Source organism: Sus scrofa, chromosome 17 (genome assembly GCF_054392235.1).
Source record: "Sus scrofa isolate SSC_HxYL_T2T_F1_AM1 chromosome 17, Sscrofa_HxYL_maternal_Yorkshire_Landrace_v2.0, whole genome shotgun sequence".
Taxonomy (NCBI): domain Eukaryota; kingdom Metazoa; phylum Chordata; class Mammalia; order Artiodactyla; family Suidae; genus Sus; species Sus scrofa.
The window spans coordinates 22,256,642-22,275,837 of record NC_139399.1 but is presented as its reverse complement, the minus strand read 5'-3'; the positions used below and the strand labels follow the sequence as shown (position 1 = coordinate 22,275,837).

At 39.7% G+C, this 19,196-nt stretch overlaps 1 protein-coding gene across 1 annotated transcript in view; it reads right to left on the bottom strand.

Moving 5' to 3' along the window:
* Positions 1 to 19,196, bottom strand: part of LOC100155289 (uncharacterized) — an 89,564-nt gene that overhangs the window by 30,488 nt on the left and 39,880 nt on the right. The window contains exons 23-29 of the mRNA XM_085004476.1: positions 15,045 to 15,194; positions 12,591 to 12,702; positions 11,937 to 11,965; positions 11,774 to 11,843; positions 8,723 to 8,805; positions 3,448 to 3,599; positions 756 to 926 (exon numbers count right to left, since the gene is read on the bottom strand). Coding sequence (XP_084860602.1) covers positions 756 to 926; positions 3,448 to 3,599; positions 8,723 to 8,805; positions 11,774 to 11,843; positions 11,937 to 11,965; positions 12,591 to 12,702; positions 15,045 to 15,194 — 767 coding nt within the window. The remainder of the gene's footprint in view (positions 1 to 755; positions 927 to 3,447; positions 3,600 to 8,722; positions 8,806 to 11,773; positions 11,844 to 11,936; positions 11,966 to 12,590; positions 12,703 to 15,044; positions 15,195 to 19,196) is intronic.

The following is a 19,196-nucleotide window of genomic DNA, read 5'->3' as shown; positions in this document are numbered from 1 at the left end:
TCCATGGAGTCTAAACAGTAAAATTAATATAGTCCGAGTCAAGTACCTCACAAAACCACAGCTATTCATGAGTTCATCCTGTTAAAGACCCTGTAATATCAAGAATTATCAAGAATGATTCAGTCTTATTCACTATGTCCTATGTGTTTGTATAGTTGTGATTACATCTTTTTAATATCCATGCATGATAACTTCTCAGTAACCATCTGCATATTCAGTTATTTAAGATGATTCCCCTTCACATCCAGTGAACAAGCCCTTAACATAAACTCCTCACGAATAGAGATATTGTGGACAATTAGGTTACTACACTATTGTAAAGATAATGGAGTACAATCAATAAGCTTTCCAACGCCAGAAAGGCAAACACGACTAAACTGAAGAAACAGGTCCTCTCCTGGGTCATTTCCAACATGAAACAAACAAAGAAAACCCCTAAAACACTCATCTTCACATAGGAAAGGAAAGAAAACTCCCTTGAACTCCACATTCCTCTTCAGTTGTCAGCCAGTAAATATTCTCTAAGGAGTTTACCCTTATTCACTCCAGGGCACCTGCTATGGGGCCTATTTCTTGAAACTACTTCCAATCAAAGGCACTCATCCCCATCTCAGCTCTTCAGCAGCATTCACCTGATAGAGCTGAGCATTCTCTTGGCTTGGCTTGGCTTGTATACTATATTATGCTGATCTATTTCCAGAAGTATTCACTGCTACTATCTTTTCACCTAGAAATAAAGAATTTGTAGATTTTACCTGCCATCATCCTGATCTCTTTCACTTAAGCTGCTGTCCTTTTTCATGTGTAGTAAACCAGTAGTAAGTGAATCAGCCTTCTCCAATATTGATGGAATCACAACTTCTTTTGACGTCTTTTTTTCAATTTTCTTTTTCCATACTTCTTTCATGGGCATGCCAGGACAGTTACTTTGAAAAAGAGATCCATTAAAAAGCCAATGTTTTCTAAAAATTCTACTCATAGTTAAAAACAGTTGTCATGAAATTCCAATTCTTATCCTTCTAAGTCACTGATTGCTTCACAAAGCAGTTGTGAAGTACCACCCGTATACAAGGAAATACAAATTCTTGGTTCAAAGACAGTTTACAGTGATGATACAATGTGATATGTAGTTCTCATATGACAGTTGTAAGTAAATATGAGGAAATTTTTACAGAAGAGGTAAAATAAAACAGGAAGTCATGGGGAAAAGAAATGGGAGAAAGTCATTCTACATAGAGTGGCGAATGGGAGCATGACGATGAGGCACATGACATGGAGGTGTTTCTAAGGAATTGGAAAGAAAAGTACAAACTACATGAAAGCAAGCAGAGAGATGAGTCTGACAAGGACATCTGAAGAACCACAAATGTTACGCTAAAAAGCTGGAGTCAGGAGTTCCCGTCGTGGCTCAGTGGTTAACGAATCCGACTAGGAACTACGAGGTTGCGGGTTTGATCCCTGGCCTTGCTCAGTGGGTTAAGGATCTGGCATTGCTGTGAGCTGTGGTGCAGGTCACAGACGTGGCTTGGATCCTGTGTTGCTATGGCTCTGGCGTAGGCCGGTGGCTACAGCTCCCATTAGACCCCTAGCCTGGGAACCTCCATATGCTGCTGGAGCAGCCCAAGAAATGGCAAAAAAAAAAAAAAAGAAAAAAAAAAAAAGAAAAAAGCTAGAGTTCGGTGTCTCAAAGAAATGGCACTTAGACATGGGACTATATTTAGACTTGTACTATATGTTCTTTGTTTTAAATATAACAATGCTTACTTCAAATGATTTTTTAGAAATATATCGCAGGGCACATGAGCCAGGAAAGAAGCAATCAAGGAAATATCTTGAGGAAGAAATATTTACTTTTAAAACACCCACATGCTGGGATGAAGGCAGCATCATGGCTGAAAAAGAGGTGCCTCATCATGTGCCTCCCCCCACCCCAGTGTGGAATCAATCCATGGACCAAAGCGGTTTGTGGGGGTTATAGGATCCAGCTCCAGACACCAAGGGGCCTGCAAAGAGTCCTGCATACTCACATCCTGAGTAACAGACAAACAGACCCCATCCCAGCAGTGGACACTGCCTGCCCCATGAATTGGCTCCAGCCACACTTAGCCATATCCACAGAACCCCTGGAAACATTGTTGTAGCTAATCACTCATAGTTTATAGAGAGCCTTTGTGGAAATCCAGGTTTCCAGCAGAGAACTTCTAGCACACCAATGAAGTGTACAAGCTTAGACACACTGGAGAGGGCAGTCATTAAAGACTGGAAGAGGAAACTGTGAATTCAAAGGCAAAGACAGCAATGCAAAACATTAAGGAACATGACATCAAGAAAACATGATAACATCAAAGGATCACAATAATCTTCCACTAATCACAGTCCAACCAAATCAGGAAAATAATACACAAACAAAAGGAGACATTTAAGAAGAGATAGGAACAATAACTACATATACATATAAAGTTATATTTTTTAAAAACCCAAATGGAAATTCTGGAGCTAAAGAATACAATGAATGAAAGGAAAAATACACTAAGCACTGATAGCAAAATGGACCAAGCAGAAGAAAGAGCCTATGAGTTAAGAGATAGGACTTTTAAATCATCTGTAGGAGAAGAAGGAACAAAAGCATGAAAAAGTGTCAAGGAAGCCCATGTGAATGACCAGGTATCATCAGAAGAAGCAATGCATGAATTACTGCAGTTAAGATAGGGAGAAAGGTGGAGCTAGGGAGATGAAAAGATAGGGAGAAGGTGGCAGAAAGCTTATTTAAAGGAAAAAAAAAAATGCCTGAGGACTTCCTAAACCTGGGAGAGATTTGGGCAGCCAAAGGGCTAAAGCTCATACATCACCAAACAAAGAAATCTTCACCAAGAGATATTATAATAAAAGTGTTAAAATTCAAAGATGAAGAATCTTAAAAGCAGGAAGAAGAGGCTTGTAAATTTTAAGGGAACCCCCCAATAATTCTCTCAAAGAATTTTGAGGGACGAGGATGACATACCCAAAGCGCTAAGAGAAAGAAACTGCCAAGCAAGAACACTCTATTCCAGAAAAGTTGTCTTTCACAAATAAAGGAGAGATTGACTTTCCCAGACAAACCAAAGTGGAGGGAGTTCACCACCACTAGACTTGCCTCCCAAGAAATGCTGAAAGGAGTCGTGAAGCTGAAGTGGACGGACGCTAACTTGAAACATAAAACATACTGAAATAGATGACACCATCTATGGTACAGACCAGCATCCAGGCAAATCCAGGAAACTCTAACCCTGTGATAAGGTGGAGTGGGAACCAATTAACTCTAGTATTAAGGCTAAAGGACAAGAGTATTTAAAATAACTATAGTCTTAGGGAAATATACAGTTCATTAATTATGAACATCAGCTCAAATGTGAATTGGTTTGATAGGAAAATAACAATTGTCTACTGTTACATATTGATATAGGTTACCTATCAGAATCTTCATTCTCCATAGTAGGAAACTGCTGGGTATGAGTCTTTCCCTTCTGCCTCTGTTGAAGTAACCCACTCTCATCAGCATCACGTCTGCTCTCTGACGCTTCCATCACACTGCTTCTGTGCTCCTTCTTTTCTGCTTCAACCTTTTGTGAAAGTTTGACACTGAAGATGACTGTTCTTACTTTATTCACTATAAAGACCTTCTCGGTTTGCATTAATCTTGTCATTTGACTCAGAGTTTGCTCTGGTTTTAATGGCTAAAAATATATTTATACTGATTTTATCATTACAAGTCATTGATTTTTTTGTAAATTATGCTTCTTCCTCTTTGAGGAAAAGAAACAGAATTCCCAAAATTTCAAACAGAGCTTTCTTAATGTTGGTTATGTTTCATATGCACATCCAGGTTTCCCCATCTGTCTGGCAGAGACAGAGCAATAAAAAGGCCAGGACACAGTATTTGTCCTCTTCTGTCTTTACAACCTGGATTTTCTCTTCACCAGCCAGATTTAGAGGCTGCGACTCTTTGATAACAAAAAGGAAACTTTCTTCTTTCCACACTAAAGATATTCTCCCTGTGGAGATATTCTTCTGGCCTTTTACAATGTTTTTTTTTGGGGGGGGTTCAAAAACATAATGATGTTCACTAAAATTGAGGAACCCATGTTTACCCAGACACCAAGGGAAGAGTGAAACTGAGAAGCTGTTAGTTTGTATGGAATGATGGAAAATGAGTAATACTTTCCAATTTCATATTCGATAACCATAAAATCCTATAGCTGGATGGTATAGAGATCATTATCTACTCTAGCCTCACTATTTACCAATAATGGGAATAAAACCAAGAAAGTTAAATGATTTGTCCAAGAGCCCTAATGGAGCATTCCCTAGCATTTTATGGCATCAAAGAGATGATACAGGAGTTCCCATCGTGGTGCAGTGGTTAACAAATCTGACTAGGAACCATGAAGTTGCAGGTTCGATCCCTGGCCTTGCTCAGTGGGTCAAGGATCCAGCATTGCCATGAGCTGTGGTGTAGTTCACAGGCATGGGCTCAGATCCCACATTGCTGTGGCTCTGGCGTAGGCCGGTGGCTTACAGCTCCGATTAGACCCCTAGCCTGGGAACCTCCATATGCCTCACGAGCAGCCCAAGAAAAAACAAAAACCAAAACACACACACACACACACACACACAAAGAGATGATACAATTCTACAACACTGAATCTGATAAATTACCAAATAAACATCATATTAACCAGGTGTGTTAAAAGTGTGATTTTTGGTCAAGAAATTCAATGCCTTCCTCAATTGGGGGGTGGGGCTTATCTCCTTTTCCCTTTAAAGCAGAATATCTCCAGATTTTGCCTACCTTTGAAACTGAAAGCACCTCTTATACAAATAAAGCAAATAAACAAATAATCTATTACTGGAAGAAAAAAAAATAACACACCTCAAAACTCAGTTGTCTCCTTTGGAGATAAAATACTGATTTTTTTTTTTTTTTTTTTTTTTTTTTTTTTTTTTTTTTTTGCTGAGGGCTCATACTACCTATACGATAAAATCATACATGTCAAACTTTCCATATTTCATGAAACAACATAATGTAAAGGCCTGACTCAACAGAAACAGCTGGAAGTGGTAATTAAAGAATATGTATGAGTCCATGCGTTTGTTATTAAAAATATCTTGAAAAGGCCATGTTGGGATTCGAAGTGCCTAGGCTAGGGACTGAGTAAAGCAGGTAAGACTGCACACAGGAAGGCTCAATAAACAGATTAGTGGAAACATGGGTTTCAGCCCCTTCTCTTAATCACGGCTTCCTTCTCATTCTGTGGGAATGCAATTTAGTTTTAAGCCAATAGATTTTAAATAGAAAACAACCCTCCAGCTTAATATATTTCTTAAGTAACTCCCTTTGTGCCTATTCTGGCTCACAAGGCCACAAGGTAGCTAAATTAGTTTCCCAGCCCACTTGAAAGACTGACAGAGAGACACTTGGGTTGATTGAGCAATAAAACCCAAGAAAATATTTTCATGAACTCCTGTTATTTAGATGGCAGAAATTCCTATTTCCACCCAATTACATATTTAGATGACCCCAGTTTATATGGAAATCTTCATAAGTGGAAAATCAGAATGGATCAGATAACTGATTAAGGCAAGAACCAAAGCCATAACAAATGAAGCTCTACATCTTTCTGAAGATGAATTTTCTCTTGTTCCAGAGCTGGGATCCCTACGGGCAACATGCCTATCTCATGCTTAAACCTTTGCATATCTTGCTGTAATTCTTCATTTAGATATACCTTGGATGTTCTGGTACTATTTGGCGAAGAACACCCATTTTCTAATGCAGCTTCCACGCTTTTATAGTGATTAGCACTGCAATGATCTGCATGCAAGGACTCCTGGAACCAGGCTTGTATAGGTTGGATTTTCTTAGGACTATCTACAATAACTGAAATAGTGTGACTTTTTATTTGAATCATGCGTTTCATCTCAGTGGAGGGAGCAAGCTACAAATCCAAAGGGCTTTTGCCATCACTAGACGGAGGCAGGTGTCTGATGTCTGGTTTCCAGCAAGTGGTAGTTTGATTCCTATTTGGTAACATGTGCACATCAAATTTTTGGTCTTCTTTGACTTCAAATATAACTACGGGGTTCCTTCCTTTTTTAAATTTTACACGAACTCTCCTCATTTCTGTTAAAAACTTGTGCAGTGCCTGGCTTATCCCTTTCACTGTCTAATTTATTTTCATTCCAGTAAAGCTTTGAAGATGACAAGCAAGCCATGCGTGTGAATATGATGGAAAACATTTTTGAGAATGGGCTATTTCTGTTATGAAAAGGCCTAGAATACTACAGAGATAGATACTCCAGTATTTTTCCCCCTCATCATCCAGTGTCCTGTTTGTCAGACCAGAAGGTATTTCCTGTAAGTCTGCTCCTACTTTAGAGTTAGCATCGGGTGGTTCTAACTCAGGACCAAGAGGAATTTTATATTTTTCACAAATTGCACCAAACTTCTGCTTGAACTCATCTGTGATGGGTTTGAAATGACCCTTCTACTCTAATTTGCCTTGCCTGAACCACATTTCCTCATAGTTTTGTATACAAGTAAGTCCTGAATATACAGAGAGGGCCCCTCTATCACATTCCTTATTCACTTCTGGTTCTTGAGGGCTTTTTTGCAGATGCAAACATGGAAGGTACTTGGCTTGATTTGATTTTCAGATATCTTTTCTGTCAGGGTACATGTTTGAAAATAACTTTACCCATAAATAATCAGGTATGGATAAAGAAAAATTAGAAAATATTTGAAACATAAATTTCTTACTCTAGGTTTAGTTACTATCAAATCACTAGAGCATACAACTAAGAAGAGAAAAGTAACTTGCCTTAGCCTGCAATAGGAGAAAAACCTGAACTCACAAACCTATTTTATCATTGTCTGTTTGAATTGAACAAATCTTATGTGTTAAATCTCACAAAAATGAATTAGGAGAGAATTTTTAATGTTATAAAGCCACATTTTAAAATTACACTTTAAAAAACACTCACAGTGCATGTGAGCATTTTTTTATTAAGGACTAATAACTGGAGAATAGGCTAACTTCAAATTAGTAGTAGCCAAAATCAATGAACCTTAATCAGAAAGAGGAACAAATTCCTAAATGTTAATGCAAATCTTATACTACAAATTGCTATACGTTGATATATATATATCAAGTTGCAGCCAGTTATATTACCTTCTAATATTCACTAGCGAGAGTGGCTAAAATAACTTGGATAGTAGTTACTGATTTTTCCATCCTAAAATGACATTCATTAGAAACCTACTGTTTATGCCCTGGTAAAAAAATCCAACCCTGGAAGGTTTGATTCTCTTAATAGGCAATCAGGTTGACTGTATGACCCCATTCTCTGAATGAAGTAGATTCTGAAGTCAATCACAGAGAGCTCACAAGACAACATGAATCTTTAATCAGGGCATTTGCGACTGGCAGTTGAAAACTGTCAATTCTGAACCACTAGACTGATGACTCCTTAAGGATTCTAACTCAGTAGCCATCATTATTATATTGGTCATAATTTCAACAGCTTCATCATATGATTCGATATTGGGTATCAACTTCTTTTTTTTTTTTTTTTTGGCTTTTTGCCATTTTTCTTGGGCTGCTCCTGCAGCATATGGAGGTTCCCAGGTTAGGGGTCAAACCGGAGCTGTAGCCGATGAGCTATGCCACAGCCACAGCAATGCAGGATCCAAGCCGCGTCTGCAACCTACACCACAGCTCACGGCAATGCCAATCCTTAACCCACTGAGCAAGGCCAGGGATCAAACCCGCAACCTCACAGTTCCTAGTCGGATTCGTTAACCACTGCGCCACGATGGGAACTCCAGGTATCACTTTCTTTATCATGGGAGGATGTTATAAAAAGGGAAGAAGGAGGGGAGTTCCTGTCGTGGTGCAGTGGTTAACGAATCCGACTAGGAACCACGAGGTTGAGGGTTCGATCCCTGCCCTTGCTCAGTGGGTTAACAATCCGGCGTTGCCATGAGCTGTGGTGTAGGTCGCTGACACGGCTCAGATCCCTCGTTGCTGTGACTCTGGCCCTGATTAGACCCCTAGCCTGGGAACTTCCCATATGCCGTGGGAGTGGCCCAAGAAATGGCAAAAAGAGGGGGAAAAAAAAAAAGAAGCAAACAATATTGAGCAGATTTTGTTGCCTCAATACCAAGGATAGAGTTTCATTACAGATTATTATAGTCTGTAACTATATATATATATATATATATATATATATATATATATATTTTTTTTTTTTTTTTGGTCTTTTTGCCATTTCTTGGGCCGCTCCCATGGCATATGGAGGTTCCCAGGCTAGGGGTCGAATCAGAGCCATAGCTGCCGGCCTATGCCACAGCCACAGCAACATGGGATCCGAGCTGCATCTGCAACCTACACCACAGCTCACGGCAACACCGGATCCTCAACCCACCGAGCAAGGCCAGGGATCAAACCTGCAACCTCATGGTTCCTAGTTGGAGTCATTAACCACCTGGCCATGACGGGAACTCCTAGACTCTAACAATATTTTTTTAAGGTTTATGGCTGGAGAAATGCTATAAAAACCAAATACTAAATTTTTGTCTATTGACTCTAAACGGCTGGTTGGAAAGGTAATTTCACCTGAACTATGTTATTAAAGCACTGAAAACAGAATTAAACCAGATATTTAAATGTACAGTCTTACACACCTGTGGGTGGTTATTTTCATTTCCAGCAGGCCTTTCTTGCTCTTCCTCTGACTTCATTTCTAAGTCTTGTTCTGTTGACAAATCTAAATGTTTAGTTAAAATTAACTACTTAGAACAGTTAGATAAATGAATCTTTATCACAATAGATTAAGAAAACCAACAGTTTATCAACTGACAGTTTAAATTAAGCTTAAAACTTAGCCACATATTTCTTCTTTAAGAAATACTTCTAACTATCTACAACTTCAACAAGCCATTTGGGAAATACAGATGGCACCAGGTCAAAGACAAACACCCCAAAGATTCACTTGCAAATTCATCCACCAAGCATCGGTGAACAAATAGAAACATATAAATCAGGACAGGAGTTCCTGTCATGGCCCATCAGAAACAAATCCAATTAGGATCCATGAGGATGCGTGTTCAATTCCTGGCTTTGCTCAGTGGGTTGGGGATCCAGTGTTGCCATGACCTGTGGTGTAGGTTGCACACATGGCTCTGATCCTATGTGGCTGTGGAAGCAGCAGTAGCTCCAATTTGACTCTAGTCTGGGAACTTCCATATACCGTGGGTGGGCATGGCCCTAAAAAGCAAAAAACAAACAACCAAACGAAAAAACAGAGAGCAAACTAAGTTACAATATACTCTTGTTTGCCTCATAATTGTACCTTTTTAATGTTTCAAGTGAAATCTTTTTTTTTTTTTTTTTTTTTGGTCTTTTGTCCCTTTAGGGCCACACCCGCAGCATATAGAGATTCCCAGGCTAGAGGTCTAATCAGAGCTGTTGCTGCCTACGCCACGGCCACAGCAACATCAGATTGGAGCCGCATCTATGACCTACACCACAGCTCACAAAAATGCTGGATCCTTAACCCACTGAGCGAGGCCTGGGATTGAACCCGCAACCTCATGGTTCCTAGTCGGGTTCATTTGTGCTGTGCCAAGCCGGGAACTCCATGAAATCATTTTTTAAAGATTTTTATTTTTTCTATTACAGTTGATTTACAATGCTGTGCCAATTTCTGCTGTACAGCAAAGATAAGCGCACCTTTTTAACAACACATGAAACCTCAACTGCAAAATTATCCATGGTTTCCCAAACTGGTGTTACTTCTACGCTGTTATCAGTTCCTTATTCTGAAATGCATTCCTCTACTGCTCTGACAAATTTCATGTTTTTCAGACTCAGCCTGCTTTGGGAAGGCCTCCTTGATTATGGCTATTTTCTCCCAGATAAATAAGTATCTCTTCCCCTGGAGCTGCCATAGTATTTTATTGATTTCTGCAGTCAATTTTTCCTCCTCAAGTGCAAATCATTTCTTTAGATATCTATTATCTTTTCTTCTAGACTGCAGAGGGCAAGCTCTTCTTGGTTGTCATTGTTGTTTTTGCTTTGTTTCGTTTTTTGGCTATTCCCACAGCGTGTGGAAATTCCTGGGCCAGGGATCAAATCTGAGCCACAGCTGAGACCTGCCTATCCAGCAAGCCCAGATCCTTTAACCCACTGAGGGCCAAGGATTGAACACACAGCTCCAAAGACATCCAAACCGCTGCAGTTGGATGGTTAACCCATTGGACCATAGTGGGAACTCCAGGACAAGTTTTTTTAAATAATCTTTGTATAAACAGTCTTTATTTCTTTTACTCAATAATTGTCTACTGAGTTCCTGCTCAGTACTAGGCACTGATGTTTCAGAAGCATTTAAAGGAGTTTCCTGGTGGCCTAGTGGTTAAGGACACAACACAGTCACTGCTGTGGTGCACGTTTGATCTGCAGCCCCAGAACTTTCACATTTCATGAGTGTGGGCATAAAAAGAAGAAGAAGAATATAGATAAAAGGTGTCAGGGATGGCTTTCTAGAGTTAATGCCTGAAGTGAGTCAGCAGTGACGTCAGTCAGATTCAAAGGAACAGAGGGCAGGAAAGAGAGAGGGCAGGCAAGGCTGTTCTGAGGCAGGAAGAGAAGAATGCAGTCAGGTAAACATTTGTCTACACTACAGGAAGAGGTGAGGAGGGTCTCAACAGCTGTTCAGATGACTGGAGCAAAGGACAGCCAGAAAAGGCTGGAGATAGAGAGTCAGGCAAAAGTCCGATTATGAATACTTTTTACGTCATTGTAAGATGCCTGGACATTCATTTGCTTTCTAGAGTGGTTCACGGTCCTACATGCCCTTGAGACAGATCACTCTAAGTGTGGTGGGAGGGATGCATTTGAAAGGCATACAAATAAATGGAGGGACATGAGTCTGAAGGCTTTAATAAGCAAAAAAGCCGGTCCAGGCTTCAACTGAGGAGATGTTTCCAGAAATACTTAGGATCTAATATGATCGGGGCCCTGCATAGGAGCAATCATTATTAATGAACAAAGGCATAAATCCTGGGTCCTTGGAGAACAAGGCTCTGCTTAATATTTTACGAATGGTAGCAACTGAGAAGGGGAATTATCTACAGGAGTGGCTTGAAGTTATTCCTATTTATTTTGCAGTTTTCCTGTTTCACATCTTCCCATGTTGAGGGTGAGGGAGTGGGAGGGACTGGGAGTTTGGGTTCGTACATGCACATAACTGCCTTTAGAATGGATAGGCCATGGGGTCCGCCTGGATAGCACAGGGAACTACATGCAATCATGTGTCACAGAACATGACAGACGATGGTATGTGAAGGAGAATGCCTATGTGTGCATGGCTGGGTCCTTTTGCTGTACTTGATAGAACACTGTAAGTCAACTACAATAAAAACATTAAAAAAAAAAAGAGAGAGAGAGAGAATCCATTTCAACTAGCATTCCACATAATGGCATGCTGCTGTTTGTCTCTATTTTAAAAACAGGAACCAAAAACTGCATAAATAGACAACGAAATCTATGTTTCTTATGCTTGGAAATACCTTTCAAAGCTTAGATACCAACAGTAACATCTACCTTATTTACCTCAAATCCTCCCATTAAATTAAAAAAAAAATAGTAGCAGAATCATGAGTAAGAAGACTGTGAGCATTTCAACTATTTTAGTGTCCTACTTTTCAGAGTTACATTTGTATCGCAAAATTTACCTGATCTGGACGTTGGCAAATCCTTTGTTCCAACTTTTATTTTACGAACATTGGTCACTCCAACTGGAGGCTGAATGGGTTTGGATTAGAGTTGATTAAAACATAACATACACACGATAAAATCTGTAGTTCTTACTTCAAGCTAAAAGTCTAAAAGCGTTACCTTCGAGTGAGGATGTTTTTCAGGAGAAGCTAAAAGGCAAAACGAACGTGTATCAATTAGCTATAAACACGAAAGCTAGGTATTCATTTATACAGAGTCAGTACCAAGTGGAGTTCGGCTGCTTGGCTCTGGCAATGAGTGTGTTAGGTTTTGATGTTCTCTCTTGGGTGCGGGGAGTTAGGACAGGGACAGGAACCCGAGAGAAGTGTGCATTCATTATAGATCCTGAATAAGCAAGAGGCATGTAGGTTTAACAAAACATGCAGTTAAGATTTCAAAAGGAAGGAATGCTATGTTTCCAATGATTTTGCACTAGCAAAGTGCACACACGGCAATGTGAACATGCTGGCTGATAAAGAGAAAAGTCGTTTCTAATCAGAGGAATGGATCATGATCCCAAGGGGATAAAGTGAGAGCTGATGGGAAAACGCAACAGCCTCTCTTTCGTGCAATACCGCGGCAGCATGGACCCCATTATACTGCAAGCGTTTATCATCATCTTCAATTTGCTCTCTGATTTAGGAGGCACCCATTTGGGATGGCACTTCAGTTGAATGTACAATTCATTTCTCATCAGAGAGAGTGTGTGGAACTGACCATCTGGGATATATACTTGCAGAGTAATACTGCATAGAAATATTCAATTTTCCATACCCGTGTGGGCCTCTTCTATGCCTCTATTTCTTGGATCCTCTTGTTTAGCCCTCTTAGAGTTGCCTGATCCACTCGCCCAAGGAGGTCTATGAGGCACATCTGAGGAATAATGTATAGAAAATATTCAATATTGAAATACTGTTGTCAAAAAGGACAAAATAAATTCAAATGCAACAGCCATATTAGATATCAGTGATATTTTGTATTTAAAAATCAGTGTAGCATTTACTGATAATACCAATTTATCATTCAGGGAGTGAATCTATTCATTTCTTCTGTTTCCACAATCTGTTGGGTTTGGTATCTCATGCCAATGTTCAAAAGGATCTTAACAAAAAATTAGCCCTCTTAATAAAAACAAGAGCCAAATACAAATACACTGAAGCCACTTGTAAGGCATTCTCTCCAATTTCCTCACTAACACCACAATCATCCACTTAACGTCTTTCTTTCCTCCTTCCTTTCACCATGTCCTCCCCTCTTCAAAGGCAATCTCTAGATCTGTGGTCTCAATTCTGCCCCTTTTACATGTTTTGAAGGATCATCCCCACCACTTCCTTTTTCCCTCCTGCTTGGCTGTAGCATCTCACATGGATAATCCCTCCTTCACCTCTTTCCTGCCTTCTAGCTATAAACATGGTCAGAAAGAAAAACAGGAGTGCTCTGCAGCCTGGCAGGTTCCCGACTGGATACTGCTACTGCAGTGGCTCAGGTCGCTGCTGTGGTGTGGGTTCCATCCCTGGCCCGGCAACATCCAAATGCTTTGGGTGAGGCCAGAAAAAGCAAGAAGGAGACCAAAAAAGAACCGGAAAGAATGCTTTTCCTTAATCATGTTATATCTTGAACTAGCCAATGACTTGTCCCTCAGATTTCTCTAACACAAGTCTGCACACTGGCCTGAAGACCAGCGACCTGGGCATCCCTTGAGGGCTTGCGAGAAATGCAGAATCCCACACCTGTGGCTCAGAAGATGCACCAGAGAGCCACAAGATCTCTGGTCACTCATTAAATCTGAGAAAGTCTGGTCTTTATTGAGTCTGCTTCTCCATTACTTCAACTTAATTAATCCTTCTGACATCTAGCTTCAAGGTCCTGTAAATTTCTAATGGACTCTATCAGCCTACAGCTTCCTTGATCCCCCCCATACCGTGCCCTGCTCTCTTCTTCTTTCCAGTCCTCCCCTTCTGGCCCATATGACACCATCCCCTAAAACAGCAACCTTTCTATGACATGCATGTATATTCAATTGCAGTTGACCACATATGCCCATGACCACTCACGGAGGGGAACACACAGTGCTGCTCAACCAGGGAACTCCGTCCTGAATGCCTTCCTCACAATGAGAACAGTAAGACTGCGATTATTAGGCTGTACTTCGCCGACAAGTTCTGCTGCTGGATATCCATCTCACAGTTCAGACCCTCCTCCCCTCCTTTTTCTAAGGAACCACTGTACTTTGCCACCTTCCACCATAGCACCCTGCTTCCTTTTCCTTCATTCACACCCTGTAGTCTCTGCCTCTCTCATCCTTCATTCTTCTTCTCCGCTTCCCTGTCTCCTGACTTTCCTAAGGTTGTAAATGATCTTGAATGGAACTAATGAATCATTTAGCTACTTAAAGGGGACTCTCAGTTTAAACTGTTGCTGACACTTGACATGCCCCACAAGTTCCTTCCTTTCTCATCTGTTTCCTCACTATGCATTCAACAGGTGCTTTCCACTGGCTAGGAGAATATATCCGGGAGTTCCCTGGTGGCCTAGAGGTTGAGGATTTGGCTTTGTCACTGCAGCGTCTCAGGTCCAATCCCTGGCCCAGGAACTTCCTCATGTTGCAGGTGCAGTCAAAAAACAAATAAATACATTTTAGCATTTTTGGGGGGGTTGGATATGGTGTATATACACACTGGAATACTACTCAGCCATAAGAAAGACCAAAATAATGCCATTTGCAGCAACATGGATGGAACTAGAGACTCTCAAACTGAGTGAAGTTACTCAGAAAAAGAAAGACAAATACCATATGATATCACTTATATTTGGAATCTAACATATGGCACGAATGAACTTTTCCATAGAAAAGAAAATCATGGACTTGGAGAATAGACTTGTATGTGTGTGTGTATTTGCCAAGTGGGAGGGGGAGGGAGTGGGATGGATTGGGAGCTTGGGGTTAATAGATACCGACTATTGCCTTGGAATGGATTAGCAATGAGATGCTGCTGTGTAGCACTGGGAACTACGTCTAGTCACCCATGATGGGGCATGATAATGTGAGAAAAAAGCATGTACACATATATGTGTAACTAGGTCACCATGATGTACAGTAGAAAAAAAATAAGGTACTGGGGAAATTAAAAAATCCAAATAAATAAAAATTAATTAATTACTAAAGCAAGGAAGTCATAAATGACCAACACAGAATAATGTTTGGAAAAAAAAAGGAATATGTCAGAATTCCTGTTTTATCATCATATATGTACATTGACTTTTTAAAAAAATAACATTCTTACCTTCTACTTCTCCATTTACTCTATTTTTACCTCTTTGACCTGAAGCTCCAGAAAAATGATCAACGTACTTCTGTGAAAGACTCTCAGAAGGACACTGTTAAAATTTAGTTTAATAACTGAGTTGCATAAAGTTTTTCTCATCCCTCTCTAAGAAAATACCTGGATTTCCCTACTTTATTTTTAATGTCCTACTTTAGAAACATGTAGACTTAAAAATGACAGAACATGGATTGAAAATTCAAATATTTAAATTGAAAACTTCACACATGCTCGCCAGAACAATTCTATTCTTTCATCCCCTCTTTTGGCGATTGACTCTGTAAACAGAGCATGGAAATCCTGAGTCAGTTTTTTCACCCACAAAATACTGAATTACATAACACATTTCATCCAAGGATTAACTTCAAAACACATAACTTGACTTTGCATTCTCGACCGAAAGAAGAGGATATTTTAACTGCATAATTTTATATATATATATACACATATTTCAACAAGTTCTTAAAGAAGTATACCTGCTATAAATTTAAACTATTTCTAAAGACAAATATTTTAGTATTAAAATAACATACTTGGCATGAAAAGAAACCTTGGCATATAAACCCTGTTGAGTATAAATAGAATATTGTACAAACTGCTTCATTTACCTATACCAGGGCTTAAAAGGATCAATTATTTGATAAAATATTTATTGATGGGAGAAACAGTTGAACAGAAAAGGTAATAACAAAATAGTAAGAAAAACCTTCAAGATTAATAGCAAGGAAATTTCAATATAATTATGTAATTCCTCAAAAAAGGAGAGCAAGCGTTCATAAGAGAGGAATGAGAACATGTATTTATTAAGCCCCCAAATGTGCCAGGCCCTTATTATGCACATTTTCTTTTCTACGTGCAAAAATAATAATCAAAATGATCATAAGGAAGGGAACAGACTGGGGTACCTGGTGCTCGCCCTGGGCCTGTGCCTAGGGCTTGGGACCCTGGCAGTTGTCCCCCGGTGTGGCTGGAAAAAATGATCCTGGTCATTCCAGGATATGAGAGTGAAATGATGAACAGAAGGGACCCAGTCTTCTCTCTGTCCAGATGGTCCCTTCTCCAAACCTTCACATGACTGGCTCCATCCCTTGGCAGCTCTTGTCACCCTCAGCTCTCTTCTAACAACCTCCATTCCACCCTCACGCCCATCCTCTGCCAAACTCCCCCAGTGTTGTCTAACCTAACCGTCTCCATGTCAGGTTATTCCCATGAAGGTCTTACAGTGATATCGGAAAGATTTGTTTTTCTGCTTCTACCACGACAGCCTAACCCCTCAGCTGGTACATTCTGTGTCCAAGTGCCAGGCCCATAGTTGGTATTCAACAATAGGAATTTATTTAAGGTCAAAATATTTAAGATCTCGAGAGGGGGAGTTCCCGTCGTGGCGCAGTGGTTAACGAATCCGACTAGGAACCACGAGGTTGCAGGTTCGGTCCCTGCCCTTGCTCAGTGGGTTAACAATCCGGCGTTGCCGTGAGCTGTGGTGTAGGTTGCAGATGCGGCTCGGATCCTGCGTTGCCGTGGCTCTGGCGTAGGCCGGTGGCTACAGCTCCGATTAGACCCCTAGCCTGGGAACCTCCATATGCCGCGGGAGCGGCCCAAGAAATAGCAACAACAACAACAACAACAACAACAACAACAAAAGACAAAAAGGCAAAAAAAATAAAAAAATAAAAAAATAAAATAAAATCTCGAGAGGGCCTCAAGTGCCAGAGCACTAATATACCTGTAGGAGGTAACTGATCACAGTCTACTGAAACTTAACGCACCCCAAGTCAGAAATCCACACGCCTGTTCTAGCTGTCACTTCCTTAACTGCTATCATCTTATGGTCCTTCAGGTTTTAAAAAGGTATCCTCAGAGTTCCCTTGTGGTTCAGCAGGTTCAAAATCAGCTTTGTTAATGCGGCAGCTCGGGTTGCTGCTGTGCCACAGGTTTGGTACCTGGCCCAGGAACTTCCACATGCCAAAAAAATACTCAAACAAACAGAAAATACCTTCATCATTTAGTAAGCCACTTACTGCCACTGTGATCTTTTTTTAGTTTCTTGTACAGCAGCACCCAAGGCCTATGAAGATTCCTGGGCCAGACATCAAACTCATGCTACAGCAGAGACAATGCTGGGATATTACAGCATTTTGGGATATTACAGCAATACACATATATTACAGATAATTTTGGGATATTACAGCAATACATGTTTAACAAAATCATTTAACTGTAAAATACCAATTCTAGATGCTACCAGAATGTCTTTTTAAAAAATGAATCCTAAAAAAGTTTTCACTTGCAAGTGCTTACATGATTGTTGAATTATGCAGTGTTTTTAAGTAGTCATATAATGTAAGAAAAAAATTAAAAACCCTGTTTAAAATGTCACACTCTATAGTTTTGGAGTTCCTGTCATGGCTTAGCAAAAATGGATGTGACCACCATTCATGAGGATGCAGGTTTGATCCCTGGCCTTGCTCAGTGGGTTAAGGATTCTGGCATTGCCATGAGCTGTGCTGTAGGTCCCAGAGGCAGCTGGGATCCCACGTTGCAGTGGCTGTTGTGTAGGACAGCAGCTTCAGCTCTGATTCGACCCCTAGCCTGAGAACCTTCATATGCCATGGGTGCAGCCCTAGAAAGACAAAACAACAAAATAAATTAAGGTAAAATAAAATAAAATAAAATCACACTCTGTTTTTAATTCTCCTGTGAATAGCACTCTAATAACTCCAGTTGCCTATCTAGTGTTTTATACAATGGTAGTTAATGGTTGCTAAAATGATCTAATACAAAAATTAATAAAACTATGATTGTCCAAGTTGGAGATTTGAAAGATTTTAAAATACAATTAAGAGTATCAAAGAGGACCTAGTACTGACATGAGGAGCGAACAAAGGGACTGAAAAATCAAGTCGCAAGGATTTCTGAATTTTTGATATGGAAGAATTTGCATGTTAGTTTCACATGCATATACAAAAACCTTACCTGTTAGTTTAATGGCTAGAGATACTGACATTTGTAAAATTTCTCAAGAATCATGTGAAATGTACCTATTGCTAGAGATACTTTAAAAGGAACAAATGCTCTTCCAGAGATGATTCTGTATTTTTTGCTAGTCATTTTTCCTTCTAGTGAGTTTGCAACAAGGAGGTGATTTTAGGAAAAAATCATAAATGGTGGCTTCATTTGTTCGATGTGTTCATATGTGTCCATAATGTGCAGATCCTATTAGGAAGAGAGAAATCAGAACTCTCCCCCACAAATAACTTCTACACCTTTTTTCTTTAAGAGTGTTGCAGGTTCAAATGTTCTCATGTAATGAATAGAGATGAAGAACCTAATTTACATAATTAGACATTATACTCTTAGTGGAAAGCCTGGGTGAAATGCTTATTTATGTCCTCTCCCTTTCTTCTCAAAAGATTAAAAACACCTACGAAGACGATACCAAACAGTCAGATAGAATTAGTTAGGCCTGTTAAGTATGCACCAAACAGTAACTTAGAAACGATAAGAAACAGAAGGGCCCAAGTGTCTCCGTCTGAATAAACACAGTATGGCATAAAACTGAGCTGAACGTGATTATCGATGAATACAGGTTTTGCTAGACTAAATATAAGACATCATTTTATTCATTTCAAAGTGAGGATTTCTTTGTCAAGAAACAACATCAAATCAAAACTAACATGCATAACCAAAAAAAGGTGAAGATGAAAGTTTCTTTCAGTTCTTCTTCAACATCAGCGACATGGCATTCAGAAGCGTCGGAGCACCTTGTCCAGGACTTAGCTTTCTTTTCCTAATGTGAATTTGAAATAACTTCCATATTTTCAAACAGAGAGTTCCCTGTTCTCACTTAACTCCACTCTCTCTGTTACATCTCTCGTCTTGACTCTCTCTCAATCTATACAATATATTTCAGCATTTAGATATACTAGATCAGTCATGTATCAATACTATTATTAGGGATATACTAGAATCAAAAGCCTCTGCTTTATAGGTTTTCTTTATACATTAAAAGATATATATAATATATAAATGTATTATGGTCTAGCAAACTTTATAA